Source organism: Lithobates pipiens, unplaced genomic scaffold, assembly GCF_037356315.1.
Source record: "Lithobates pipiens isolate NorthernLeopardFrog02 unplaced genomic scaffold, aLitPip1_a1.2 Scaffold_7, whole genome shotgun sequence".
Lineage (NCBI taxonomy): Eukaryota > Metazoa > Chordata > Amphibia > Anura > Ranidae > Lithobates > Lithobates pipiens.
The window spans coordinates 950,388-963,600 of NW_027507892.1; the positions used below are offsets into that span (position 1 = coordinate 950,388).

General features: G+C 43.1%; 1 protein-coding gene across 1 annotated transcript in view; it reads right to left on the minus strand.

The window, feature by feature from the left end:
* The window catches only part of LOC143959293 (retinaldehyde dehydrogenase 3-like), an 88,946-nt gene that overhangs the window by 15,914 nt on the left and 59,819 nt on the right, over window positions 1-13,213 (minus strand). Inside the window, exons 7-10 of the mRNA XM_077467971.1 lie at window positions 12,473-12,586; window positions 8,433-8,535; window positions 4,498-4,682; window positions 56-220 (exon numbers count right to left, since the gene is read on the minus strand). Of these exons, the coding sequence (XP_077324097.1) occupies window positions 56-220; window positions 4,498-4,682; window positions 8,433-8,535; window positions 12,473-12,586 (567 nt within the window). The remainder of the gene's footprint in view (window positions 1-55; window positions 221-4,497; window positions 4,683-8,432; window positions 8,536-12,472; window positions 12,587-13,213) is intronic.

Genomic DNA, 13,213 nt, shown 5'->3' on the forward strand with positions numbered 1-13,213 from the left:
AAAGAAGACTATTTGGGACACATTACTGTACATGGCGTGCATTAGACTAGATTACCTCTTCTTTGGCAATCCTCATGTCGTCGGTCACCTCGGAGAAGACAGTGGGCTTAATGAAAAATCCTCGCTCTCCAACGGCGGATCCACCACACTCCAGTTTGGCTCCTTCATCTTTCCCGCTTTGAATGTACTCCAAAATTTTATCGAATTGCTCCTGGTCAATCTAAGAGAACCCAACAGAAAAGTCACATTCACAATTATGATCACTGGAGACCACATGGTGGTGAGCACTCCAACTCAACCTGATCAAAAAGACTCAAGTTGGCCAAAAAGGCTTAACTCCAAAGCCTCGTACACACGATCGGATTTTACGCAGACAAAAACCTCAGACTTTTGTCCTGAGGACGTTGGCCAGGAACTTGTCTTGCATACAAACGGCAAGGAATTGTCGGCCAACAAACACGAACGTAGTGACATACTACGTGGTTTTTCAGCTCTTTAGCGCCACCCTTTGGGCTCCTTCTGCTAATTTCGTGTTAGTAGAAGTTCGGTGAGTGTTGATTCGTGCTTTTCATTTGGCGCTTTTCATTTGGCGCTTTTCATTTCGCTCATTTAAGTTTGTTTCTGAACGGCCGTTCGTCAACCAGCCATGTTGCAGAACCGGAAGAGATAACGTGCTATTTACAATTGGCCTTGGAGTTATTGCTTTGACCCAACTCCAGTCCATGAATAGGAGGAGGAGGATTTCTTGGACCAAAAACTGGTTGCTTTATTAATCGTGACCAATTATGTCATATGCCTTTGCTGCGGGAGCTCCAGGAGAATAATCCGGATGATTTTCGGAATTATCTCCGGATGACGGACCCCTGCTTTCACCAACTCTTGGCATTGGTGACCTCCTATATTAAGAAGCCGGACACATGCATGGGGCTTTTATTTTATTTTTTGGTTGAATAATAATGATTTGATTTGGTATATTTTCTATATTTTTGGATGCACAGAATGCATTTTTTGGTTAAGTTCTATTGGCAGATAGCATGTCTAATTTTATTTGTTTTCTTTTTTTAATGCACAATAAAAATATTGTGGAGAATAATACTTGGCTGTGTGTTTTACTTCAAATGACACTTTGGGAGTAGGCAGTTACATTTTAAAAAATACAATGTAAAGTTAACAAGTTATCAAAAGTTATAGTTAAAGTTATCAAAGATACATCATAGTTGTATCTTTGATCTTAAAAACAACAGGATAATGGTTTGCCTTTGCAACAACTTGCCCAGAAAAAACAAAAAACCCATAATAATATTATTATTCTTGATATCACTAGAAAAAAAAAGCCTTTGAAAATCAGTTTGCAATAACTCCATCAGTATCACCAGCAAAGCAGCTTCATTATTATCCCATTAAAGAGGAAGAGAATTGTGCGCTGCATTTGGAGATTTCATAATTTTCCGCGTCACGAATGTTAATTCTCCATTACGAACGCTAGTTTACAAGACCGACCGCTTCCGGCTCGTCCGTGCTTCCGAGCATGCGCGTTTGTACTTCGGACTTTTGTCCGATGGACTTGTGTACACACGCTCGGAAAATCCGACAAAAGACATTTGTCCGCGGAAAATTTTAAAGCCTGCCATTCAACATTAGTCTGCGGAAAATCCGACAACAACTGTCCGATGGAGCGTACAAACGGTTGGATTTTCCGCCAACAGCCTGTCATCACACAATTCCCGACGGAAAATCAGATCGTGTGTACGAAGGCTTAAGAAGCAGCAGGAAAGGTGTTCCAGCAGAGGTGTAACTAGAACCTTCAGGGCCCTGGTGCAAAAAAACAAAAAAGCCCCCCCGACCCCCAATGGCAGAACGCCAGAGACGCAAGTGTGGCCTGGTTGTTCTGCCACTGGTGTCAGTATTTTTTATTGTGTTTTTTCTTTCTTTCTTTTTTTTTTTTTTTTTTTTACCATTTCATTTTTTTTTGCTTACAATTTTATTATTATTATTTATTTATTATATATATATATATATATATATATATATATATATATATATATATATATATATATATATATATATATATATATATATGTATGTATATATATATATATATATATATATATATATATAATTTTTTTTTTTAGGACCCCTGTTGTGGGGCTTTGGCTAGATATCAGGGGTCTAAAAAGATGTTTCACCTTTGAGACAGAGAAATGAGATTAAAGTGATTGTAAACGATCACCTTGTAAGAAAACCCGTTCAGTTTAAAGTGGAGCTCCACACACAAAATTAACTTTACATTAATCAACTGCAAAAAGCATCAGCATTTTTTTTTTTACATACTTTTTCAGGGCTGTTGCAATGGGGTCCCTTGTAATCTGCCCCCTTCCTCTCTGCATCTCCATGACATCATTTCCCTCTGCACCTGTGTTCACTAGTGCTCCTGGGAGATGTGCGTCCTCATTTCCCAGGAGTCAGCGGGCAGCGCCGAGGGCTGGAATCGCTGCTAAATGAGCTTACTGCGCATGCGCGAGAATGGGCAGGCTGGTTTATTCGGCTGCACCGAATCCCGCAAGTTTATGCTTCGCCTGCCCACAAGCAAGATGGGAACGCCCGAGCATAAGGAATATAAGGTGAGTTTTTAAATAAAACAGTAACTAAAGCGGCGCTATTTATCATATGAACCAATGCAAATGCATGGGCCCCCTGGAGCATGGCACTGAGTCACAATTGCAACTGTTGAAAACACCATCTCTGTGCCCCAGGTTCAAAGGTGGGACATCCCAAGACCACCAGATTACTGATAGAAGATGGAGGGGGTGGATTGGTACACTACAATTATACAGTATCTCAAAAAAGTGAGTACACCCCTCAAATTTTTGTAAATATTTTCTTCTATCTTTTCATGTGACAACACTGAAGAAATAACACTTTGCTACAATGTAAAGTAGTGAGTGTACAGCTTGTATAACAGTGTAAATTTGCTGTCCCCTCAAAATAACTCAACACACAGCCATTAATGTCTAAACCGCTGGCAACAAAAGTGAGTACACCCCTAAGTGAAAATGTCCAAATTGGGCCAATTAGCTGTTTTCCCTCCTCTGTGTCATGTGACTCGTTAGTGTTACAAGGTCTCAGGTGTGAATGGGGAGCAGATGTGTTAAATTTGGTGTTATCGCTCTCACTCTCTCATACTAGTCAGTGAAAGTTCAACATGGCACCTCATGGCAAAGAACTCTCTGAGGATCTGAAAAAAGAATTGTTGCTCTACATAAAGATGGCCTAGGCTATAAGAAGATTGCCAAGACCCTGAAACTGAGCTGCAGCACGGTGGCCAAGATCATACAGCGGTTTAACAGGACAGGTGCCACTCAGAACAGGCCTCACCATGGTTGACCAAAGAAGTGGAGGTCACGTGCTTAGCGTCAGATCTAGAGGTTGTCTTTGGGAAATAGACGTATGAGTGCTGCCAGCGTTGCTGCAGAGGTTGAAGGGGTGGGAGGTCAGCCTGTCAGTGCTCAGACCATATGCCGCACACTGCATCAAATTGGTCTGCATGGCTGTCATCCCAGAAGGAAGCCTCTTCTAAAGATGATGCACAAGAAAGACCACAAACAGTTTGCTGAAGACAAGCAGACTAAGGACATGGATTACTGGAACCATGTCCTGTGGTCTGATGAGACCAAGATAAACGTATTTGGCTCAGATGGTGTGAAGCATGTGTGGTGGCAACCAGGTGAGGAGTACAAAGACAAGTGTGTTTTGTCTACAGTCAAACATGGTGGTGGGAGTGTCATGGTCTGGGGCTGCATGAGTGCTGCCGGCACTGGGGAGCTACAGTTCATTGATGGAACCATGAATGCCAACATGTACTGTGACATACTAAAGCAGAGCATGATCCCCTCCCTTCAGAGACTGGGCCGCAGGGCAGTATTCCAACATGATAACGACCCAAAACAAACCTCCAAGATGACCACTGCCTTGCTAAAGAAGCTGAGGGTAAAGGTGATGGACTGGCCAAGCATGTCTCCAGACCTAAACCCTATTGAGCATCTGTGGGGCATCCTCAAAAGGAAGGTGGAGGAGCGCAAGCTCTCTAACATCCACCAGCCCCGTGATGTCGTCATGGAGGAGTGGAAGAGGACTCCAGTGGTAACCTGTGAAGCTCTGGTGAACTCCATGCCCAAGAGGGTTAAGGCAGTGCTGGAAAATAATGGTGGCCACACAAAATATTGACATTTGGGCCCAATTTGGACATTTTCACTTAGGAGTGTACTCACTTTTGTTGCCAGCCGTTTAGACATTAATGGCTGTGTGTTGAGTTATTTTGAGGGGACAGCAAATTTACACTGTTATACAAACTGTACACTCACTACTTTACATTGTAGCCAAGTGTCATCTTCAGTGTTGTCACATGAAAAGATAGAAGAAAATATTTACAGAAATGTGTAGGGTGTACTTACTTTTGTGAGATACTGTATATATTTCTATATGTGGCTCTGGCCGTACCTGAGGACCATGTTCTGTTTTGAAATCAAATGGATCTCCGAGAATCCGTCTCTTGGCATAGTCCACGCTGCGTCTCACGAACTCTGGGTACACGGATTCCTCCACGTAGACCCTGGAGGCTGCCGTGCAGCACTGGCCTTGGTTGAAGAAAACTCCTTGATGGGCACATTCCACAGCCAGCTCCACTGCAAGACAGAGAACATTGGATTGGAGCATTAGGAAAGCATCTTCTTCCATTAGTTAAAGTATACCTAAAGGCAAAATTTTTTATTTTTTTTTTCGTTTTGGATAGAGTGGAGAAACATTAGAAAACCTGGCAGTTTTTTTTTTTTTATTGCATTCCGTGCCCCCATTAGAGAGATTCACCCTATATGTCCTGTTAACCATTTTTACCAAAAGTGAAAGAAAATCCGAAAATTTTAGGTTGTCTCCAGACTGGCATGTACTGGCAATCTGGACTACAGGGAGTTTCCCGGTGGGCCGATGGCTCAGTGGGCCACTCTGATGTAAGGGGGTGCTGTTGATGGGACACTCTGATGTAAGGGGGTGCTGGTGGGACACTCTGATGTAAGGGGGTGCTGGTGGGACACTCTGATGTAAGGGGGTGCTGGTGGGACACTCTGATGTAAGGGGGCTGCTGATGGGACACTTAAAATGTAAGTGGGCCGGTCTGGATGAAGTCCAGGGACAAATTTCTGTCCCAGTCCGGCCCTGTCTCCAGAACAGTAATGGGGGAAATCTTCCATTGGGGACACTAGCTCTGATGACACACTGGGATTCCCTCACTTGGGAGGGATTTCCTCTCACTTCCTGTTCTGGCTATGGGACAGGAATGGAAATCTCCCCAACAGGACACAGAGGCCATAAAATGAACCTGGACAGGGGTCATAACACTCCCATACTCCATCCAATAAAAAGGTTTGCCTTTAGTTCTACTTTAACCGCTTCCCGACCAGCGCACGCTGATATACGTCGGCAGAATGGCACTGGTGGGCAAAAGGGCGTACAGGCCCCCTTTAAGATGCGGCGCTGCGTTCTCCGTCATTGTGACCGAAGGTCCCGCGATCGATGTCCGCCGGGCGCCCGCGATCGAGTCACGGAGAGGTAGAACGGGGAGATGCTTCTGTAAACAAGGCATTTCCCTGTTTTGCCTAGTGACAGGACAGAGATCACTACTCCCTGTCTTCGAGAGCAGTGATTGCGGTCATGTGTGCTGTAGCCCATCCCCTACAGTTAGAATCACTCCCTAGGTCACACTTAACCCCGTCATTGACGTGGTGACAGACATTGACGTAGGTGACAGACGAAAAACAAGCTCTGGACTGCAGCACTCTTCAGAAGACCACTTTCTTTTATTGGAAAATCACATCACAGCTCAACAAGCACAGCGAAAAATGAAAAATTGCTGATGTTTCGCACTAGCTGTAGTGGCTATGAATAAGCACTACAGCTAGTGCGAAACGTCAGCAATTTTCCCTTGTTCGCTGTGTTTGTTGAGCTGGGATGTGATTTTCCAATAAAAGAAAGTGGTCTTCTGAAGAGTGCGGCAGTCCAGAGCTTGTTTTTCATCTGTTGCTAGTGGTAATAGCCAGCACATGTGGCTTCCCATCCGAAGAGACAGTTTACAGCCTGCATGTGTGCTCCTGGAGCGGTGAGATCCCTTCTCCTTCATCGCCCCCTAGTGGTTAACCCCTTCCCTGCCAGTGTCATTTACACAGTAACAAGTGCATTTTTATAGCACTGATCGCTGTATAAATGTGAATGGTCCCAAAATAGCGCCAAAAGTGTCCGATGTGTCTGCCATAATGTTGCAGTCACGATAAAAATTACTGATTGCCACCATTATGAATGAAAAAAAAAAAAAAAAAATGCCATAAAACTATCCCCTATTTTGTAGATGTGAAAACTTTTGCGCAAACCAATCAATAAACGGTTATTGCGATTTTTTTTTTACCAAAAATATGTAGAATACGTATCAGCTTAAACCGAGGGAGAAATATGTTTTTTTTTATATATTTTTGGGGGATATTTTGGGGATATTTATTATAGCAAAAAAGAAAAAAATAATGTTTTTTTTTTTCAAAATTGTCTCTGTTTTTTTTGTTTGTAGCGCAAAAAATAAAAAACGCAGAGGTGATCAAATACCACCAAAAGAAAGCTCTATTTGTGGGGGGGGGGGGGGGGGAAGACATCAATTTTGTTTGGGTACAACGTCGCACGTCTGCGCAATTGTCAGTTAAAGCGACGCAGTGCCGAATCGCAAAGAGTGCTCTGGCCTTTGGGCAGCCAAATGGTCCGGGGGTGAAGTGGTTAAAAAGCTGGTGGTGGTGGTGTGTACAAGCAATAAGAATTATTGAGAAGCACGGTGATATGATAATAACACTGGAGCACTACTATCAAGATTGATATTGATTTATGGGACGTTTACTATGACATTATTGATGATTTTTAATTTTATTGCATGTATACATAGCACTTGATATAGCATTGAATTATCACTGTAGTAGCGCTGCACTGTGTGTATGTGTGTGTGTCTTTTGGTACACATTATATATGTATATATACACACACAGTATATATATATATATATATATATATATATATATATATATATATATATATATTAGCCGCTATATACTTTAAGTGAAATTACTACACTTAAAAAAAAAAATTATATATATATATATATATATATATATATATATATATATATATATATATATATATACACATATACACACACACACACATTATATATATATATATATATATATATATATATATATATATATATTTTTTTTTTATTTTTTTTTATTATTTTAAATTGTAGTGATTTCACTTAAAGTGTATAGCGGCTGCAATTTTGCACTTGATTAATTATTATTGTGGCGCTGATTGTTTCACACATTTGTATACAAATGGCCATAATGTCTTCATTCATCCATCCCTTCTCATGAATTTTCACAATAATACCAGGTGCCTCTCCACCTCCAACGGGATGTGTTCCAATCAGTTTGGATGCCAGTTACATAAGGCTCATGATTGGAGGAAGCCTGTTTGCAGAGACAAGCTATCGTCCGTTTTGCTCGTGATTGGAGGCCAGTGATTGGAGGCTAGCTATTGGAGGCCAGTGATTGGAGGAAGCCTGTTTGCAGAGACAAGGCACGGGGAGTTTCGCAACCGCGCGGTTCTCTCCTCGGCTTACTTCCATTAATAAGATGACCCTCAATTTTTAGTCGAATGATTTTAGACAAAAGTAGCTTCTTATGCCGCATACACGAGATCGGAATTTTTGGCCAGCAAAAGACAGATGAGAGCTTTTCATCAGAAAATGCGACCGTGTGTATGCTCCATCGGAATTTAGCTGTCCGAATTCCCGCCAGCAAAAATTTGATAGCATGTTCTCAATTTTCCTGGCGGAAAAACTTTCTATCGGAAATTCCCATATGCAATTCCGATGCGCAAAAACTCACGCATGCTCAACTACGAGACGGAAGCTATTGGCTACTGGGTAATGAACTTCCTTTTTCCAGTCCCGTCGTACGTCGCCGCGTTCTTGGTGGACGGAATTTGGTGTGACGGTGTGTAGGCAAGACAGTTTGAGCGGAATTCTGTTGGAAATTCCGACGGGAAAAACCATCAGAGCTTTTTTCCGACGAGAATTCCGATCGAGTGTATGCAGCATTAGACACGGAAAAATACAGTACTTGTTGTTATACATTTTACTTGTTGAATAGGACCACATTGGGCAGCACAGTGGCTTAGTGGTTGGCACTTCTGCCTTGCAGCGCTGGTCACATAACATTGGCACATGAATCTCACACAGTGTGCAGGAAGTCGTTTCTGTTCTAATGTTAGTAATGTAACAAATGTTTAAATACTTTAATACAATTTTGATTGTTTAAAAAAATAAAAATGTATCGGATGCAACTCACTGTCGGCGTCTTTAAACACAATACATGGATTTTTGCCACCGAGCTCCAGGGTGACGCGCTTCAAATTGCTGGCAGAAGCGGCTTCTTTAATCAGTTTGCCAACCTGTGTGCAGATAGATTACATATCAACTTCAACAGAACGGCAACACCTGCGTCATCTATAGATAATTACAATAGGTATTCCTATTGTATATGATGGCAGAGTCCCTTAGATTGGACTATACCCTATGAAGGTAGAGCCGTCATGAGACCAATCCAAGGCTTGCCATGGACCTCATTTTGTAAATGCAATAAAACCCAACCTTTCTGTCCTTAATACACTCTGGCTCACTGACCCCTGTGTACATGTAGAAGAAATGAGGATAAAGGAGCGCCCGGGGATCAAAGAAGTAATTAAATTGTTTTTTATTTGTAGTTTCAGCAATAAAAAGATCCCAAAGCATTTTGGGGGACTAGAGACTCCCCCTTCATCAGGGCTGCTAGCAAAAATAGTAGTGGAATGGTCCTGTTGTAGGGTGCCTTTGGCATGTGGATTTCATCTCCGGCGCTGTCCCCTGCAGACACACAGCCCTTCAGCCCAGTGTTGGCCCTCTTTTCGTTTTGAATGAGGGCCATTCAAACGAAAAGAGGGCCAACGCTGGATCACCAGGCACTCTTTATCCTCCTTTCTTCTACCTCACACAGTAAGGACAAACACCGAGGTAGCAGCCCATAGTAGAGCTCATCACCACCACTTTTCAAACTGGGCACAGACTTCTGGAAACAAATTCTTTCCTTCTGCCCACACCCTGCCATACCACTACTATTCCTTTATATTGGCTTTTAAAATTGACATATGCAGCAATTCAAAAATTAGATGAAAGTTTTATCACTGAGAATCACTTTTCAAAGATAAAAAGTTAATTTTATATACAAATATATATATCAGACCAAAATGAGGGACAAATGAGGAGGAAAGAGGGACAGAGGGACATTGCTCCAAATCAGGGACATTCCCTCAAAATCAGGGACAGTTGGGAGCTATGGATTTGGCAAGTACAAAATAGAGGTCGACCGATATGGGTTTTTCTCTGGCCGATGCCGATACCGATATTTAGAAATCGCCACGGCCGATGGCCGATATATGATGCCGATTATTTATTTCTTTTTTCCCCTTCATCTCATAAAATCTAACAGTTAGACACCTTTCCCACTGGGGCGTTTTTCAGGCGCTTTAAAATAGCGCCTGTAAAGTGCCTGCAAAACGGCTCCCCTGCAGTCTTTGTGGAAGCCCCGAGTGCTTTCACACTGAGGAGATGCGCTGGCAGGACATTAAAAAAAAGTCCTGCAAGCAGCATCTTTGGAGTGGTGTATACCGCTCCTCCACCACTCCTGCCCATTGAAATGAATGGGCACCGCTGCCGAAGCACCTGCAATGCGATTTGGCAGCGGCGCTTCACGGGCACATTTAACCCCTTGCTGGGCCGCTAGCTGGATTATAAGTTCCCCCGCTAGCAGCCGAATAGCACCGCTAAAATGACGGTAAAGCGCCGCTAAAACTGGCAGCATTTTACCGTCAACGCCTGCTCGCTCCAGTGTGAAAGCAGCCTTAAGTGATACAGAAAATTTCTTACATTTATTTAACAAAACAAACATCCAAACAGTTCACTTGTATGTATAATTTAGAATGAAATATATAATTTTTATATATATATATATATATATATATATATATTTTATATATATTACACAAAAACAGGTAATCAAAACTTTTGGATGAAAAAAAATGGGCTAACTTTACTGTTTTTTTTTTTTTTTTAATCTGTGTATTTTTTCCCCAAAAAAATTGAGTTTGAAAGGCCGCTGCGCAAATACCGTGTGACATAAAATATTGCAACAACCGCTATTTTATTCCCTGGGATCTCTGCTAAAAATATATATATAAGTTTTGGGGGTTCTAAGTGAATTTCTAGCACAAAATACAGGATTTTTATTTGTAAGCATCAAGTGTCAAAAAAGATTTAGTCTTTAAATGGTTAAACTGAGAACTCTACACGCTGAGTTGAGTTCATTCATTCAGAAGTGTAAACATTGTATCTTTTTGATCTTTTCTTGGCAGACTGCCCAGAGAGGAGACAAGTCACTTCACTCAAGTCTCCAGGCAACTTGCACTGACTTCTATTACTGAAGTCATTTGCAAGTCGCGCTGAATATATCATCAGCCTTTTTTAACAGCACAATCGGCCGATGCCGATTAATTAAAAAACGCCAAATATCAGCCGATATATCGGTTGACCTCTAGTACAGAATCTCAGTATATATAAAATAATATGCAAAGTGGTTGGAGGAAAGCTTCAGAATGAAAAAGATGTTTTTATTACAGATAATGTGAGCATACAAACTGCAGTTCCTCTCTATCACTAGCCTGCCTTGTTCTGGGACACCGTCATATGATGGCCTGCCAGAGCAACCGCCCTTGTGCGACCCGGGATAGGGGGGGGGGGTGTCACAGCGCGGCAGCCATGCCGTGTTGCTAGGACGCGGCGCGACCCTGATCTGTGTAAAGAGCCATGGCCGCAGCTCTTTAACCATGTGATCGGTTGTGTCCAATCGCACCCAGTTACATGTAAACACAGAGATGCCGGTAATCGGCGCTCCTCGCCTCACACTGACAAAGTGTGACGAGAGGAAAGCTGGTCAGCTGCATCTCCTCACAGAGGACATCTAGGAATGTAATCAGGGCACTGATCATCAGTGCCCTGATTAAAAGTGCCAGCAATGCCACTGCCAGCAATAAGTACCAAACCAGTGCCCACAATTGGCACCAATCTGTGCCCACAAGTGCCAGCAATCAATGCCCATCACTGCTGCCCATCAATGCTCATCACTACTTCCCATCAATGCCACCTATCAATGCCTATCCGTGCCTACCAGTGCTGCCTATCTGTGCCCACCAGTGCCACATATCTGTGCCCACCAGTGCCACCTAACTGTGCCCAGTGACCACCAGTGCTCATCAGTGCCACAAAGTGCAGCATATTTCTGCCTCCTCATCAGTGCCACCTAATCAGTGCCCATAAGTGCAGCATCATCAGTGCCCATAAATGCCACCTCATCAGTGCCATCAGCGCAGCCTATCAGTGCTGCCTCATCAGCGACCATCAGTGAAGGAGAAAATTTACTTATTTACAAAATGTACTGACAGAAGAAAAACTTTTTTAATTTTTTCTAAATTGTTGGTCTTATTTTTTTGGAAAAAAAAACAAACAGTAGTGATTAAATACCACCAAAAGAAAGCTCTATTTGTGTGAAGAAAATTATAAAAATATCACATGATTATTTGCATGACCGCGCAATTGTCATTCAAACTGTGACAGCACTTGAAAAATGGCCTGGGCAGGAAGGGGGTGTAAGCAGGGGCGGACTGACAACTCATGGGGGCCCCCGGGCAATAGGAGACTATGGGGTCCCCGAGCAATAGGAGAAGATTATGGGGCTCCTGGGCAATAGGAGATTATGGGGGCCCTCCAGGCAATAGGAGATGATGGGGCCCCCCAGGGCAATAGATTATGGGGACACACAGTATACATACACACACATACAGTATACACACAAAGAATACACATTCACACCCCGAAAAGGTACTGGAGGGACGGAGCAGCTATAATCTTGGGATTTTTTTAAAAACACAGATTTTTACATACTGTCCCTGGTTTTATTGAGGCTGGCAACCCTGATGGGGCCCCTTAGTGGCATGGGGCCCTTGGCCAGTGCCCGAGTACCCGAATGGTCAGTCTGCCCCTGGGTGTAAGTGCCTGGTATTGAAGTGATTAAAGAAGAACAAGCGGCAGACCAGGTAAGCAATCAGGCCAGCTGATATAATGGATACTAAAAATGTAGACTTTGATATATATTAGATTTTATATAATCACACACATAGGTTGGACTTGATGGACTTGTGTGCTTTTTCGACCTCACCTACTATGTAACTATGATCACTTTAAATGGCCCCTCTTGTATGTTTGCCACGCTCATTTATTTCTAGTGTTTATTTTACTAACCTCTGTGGAACCAGTGAAAGCGACTTTGTCTATGTTGGGGTGGTGGGAGATGGCAGCTCCAGCGGTTGGTCCATATCCTGGCACTATATTAACAACTCCTGGAGGGAACCCGGCCTGCAAGAACAGAAAGACAAAGAGCTATAAATATTGGCAAACAGAAGACACCGGAGATCCCAGAAGTGGTAGCCGCACACTTGAACGTCTGTGGCATAAGGCAAAGTCCCAGCAAGGCTTCACCCAGTATAAATCTGCCCCTCCAAAAAATACAATCCATGCACCCATACTGCCAAACATTACCACCCTCTCACTCAGTCCCCCTCAACTCTTCTACCTTCAACCTCCTGGCCCTTTAAGTGGTTTCAGATGGCAGAAGGCGGGGCAGGGTTTTACGATGATGTGATCACTATAATTGGCTGTCACGGCCGTCACATGATCGGAAAGCTCCAGATTGCAAGCAGCGATTGGGAATTTTCCATTAGCCGCTGGGAGCGCGCAGGGTGTGCGCTCTCAGCACAGCTGTTATTGTAATGCAGTACTCAAATATATACGACTGCTCGGCACCAAGGCTCACCCGCCGAGAAGCTGTATATTTGCGTTCTGTGGGCGTCAAGAGGTTAGCTCTCTATTTTGTCCTTTGCGGCCTCCTCCCACTAAGTCCCTTACTGGCGGGGAGTAGGGTTGCCACCTGTCCGGGATTCACCCAGACAGTTCGGGTTTGGAATCACGCGTCCGGGTTTCAGA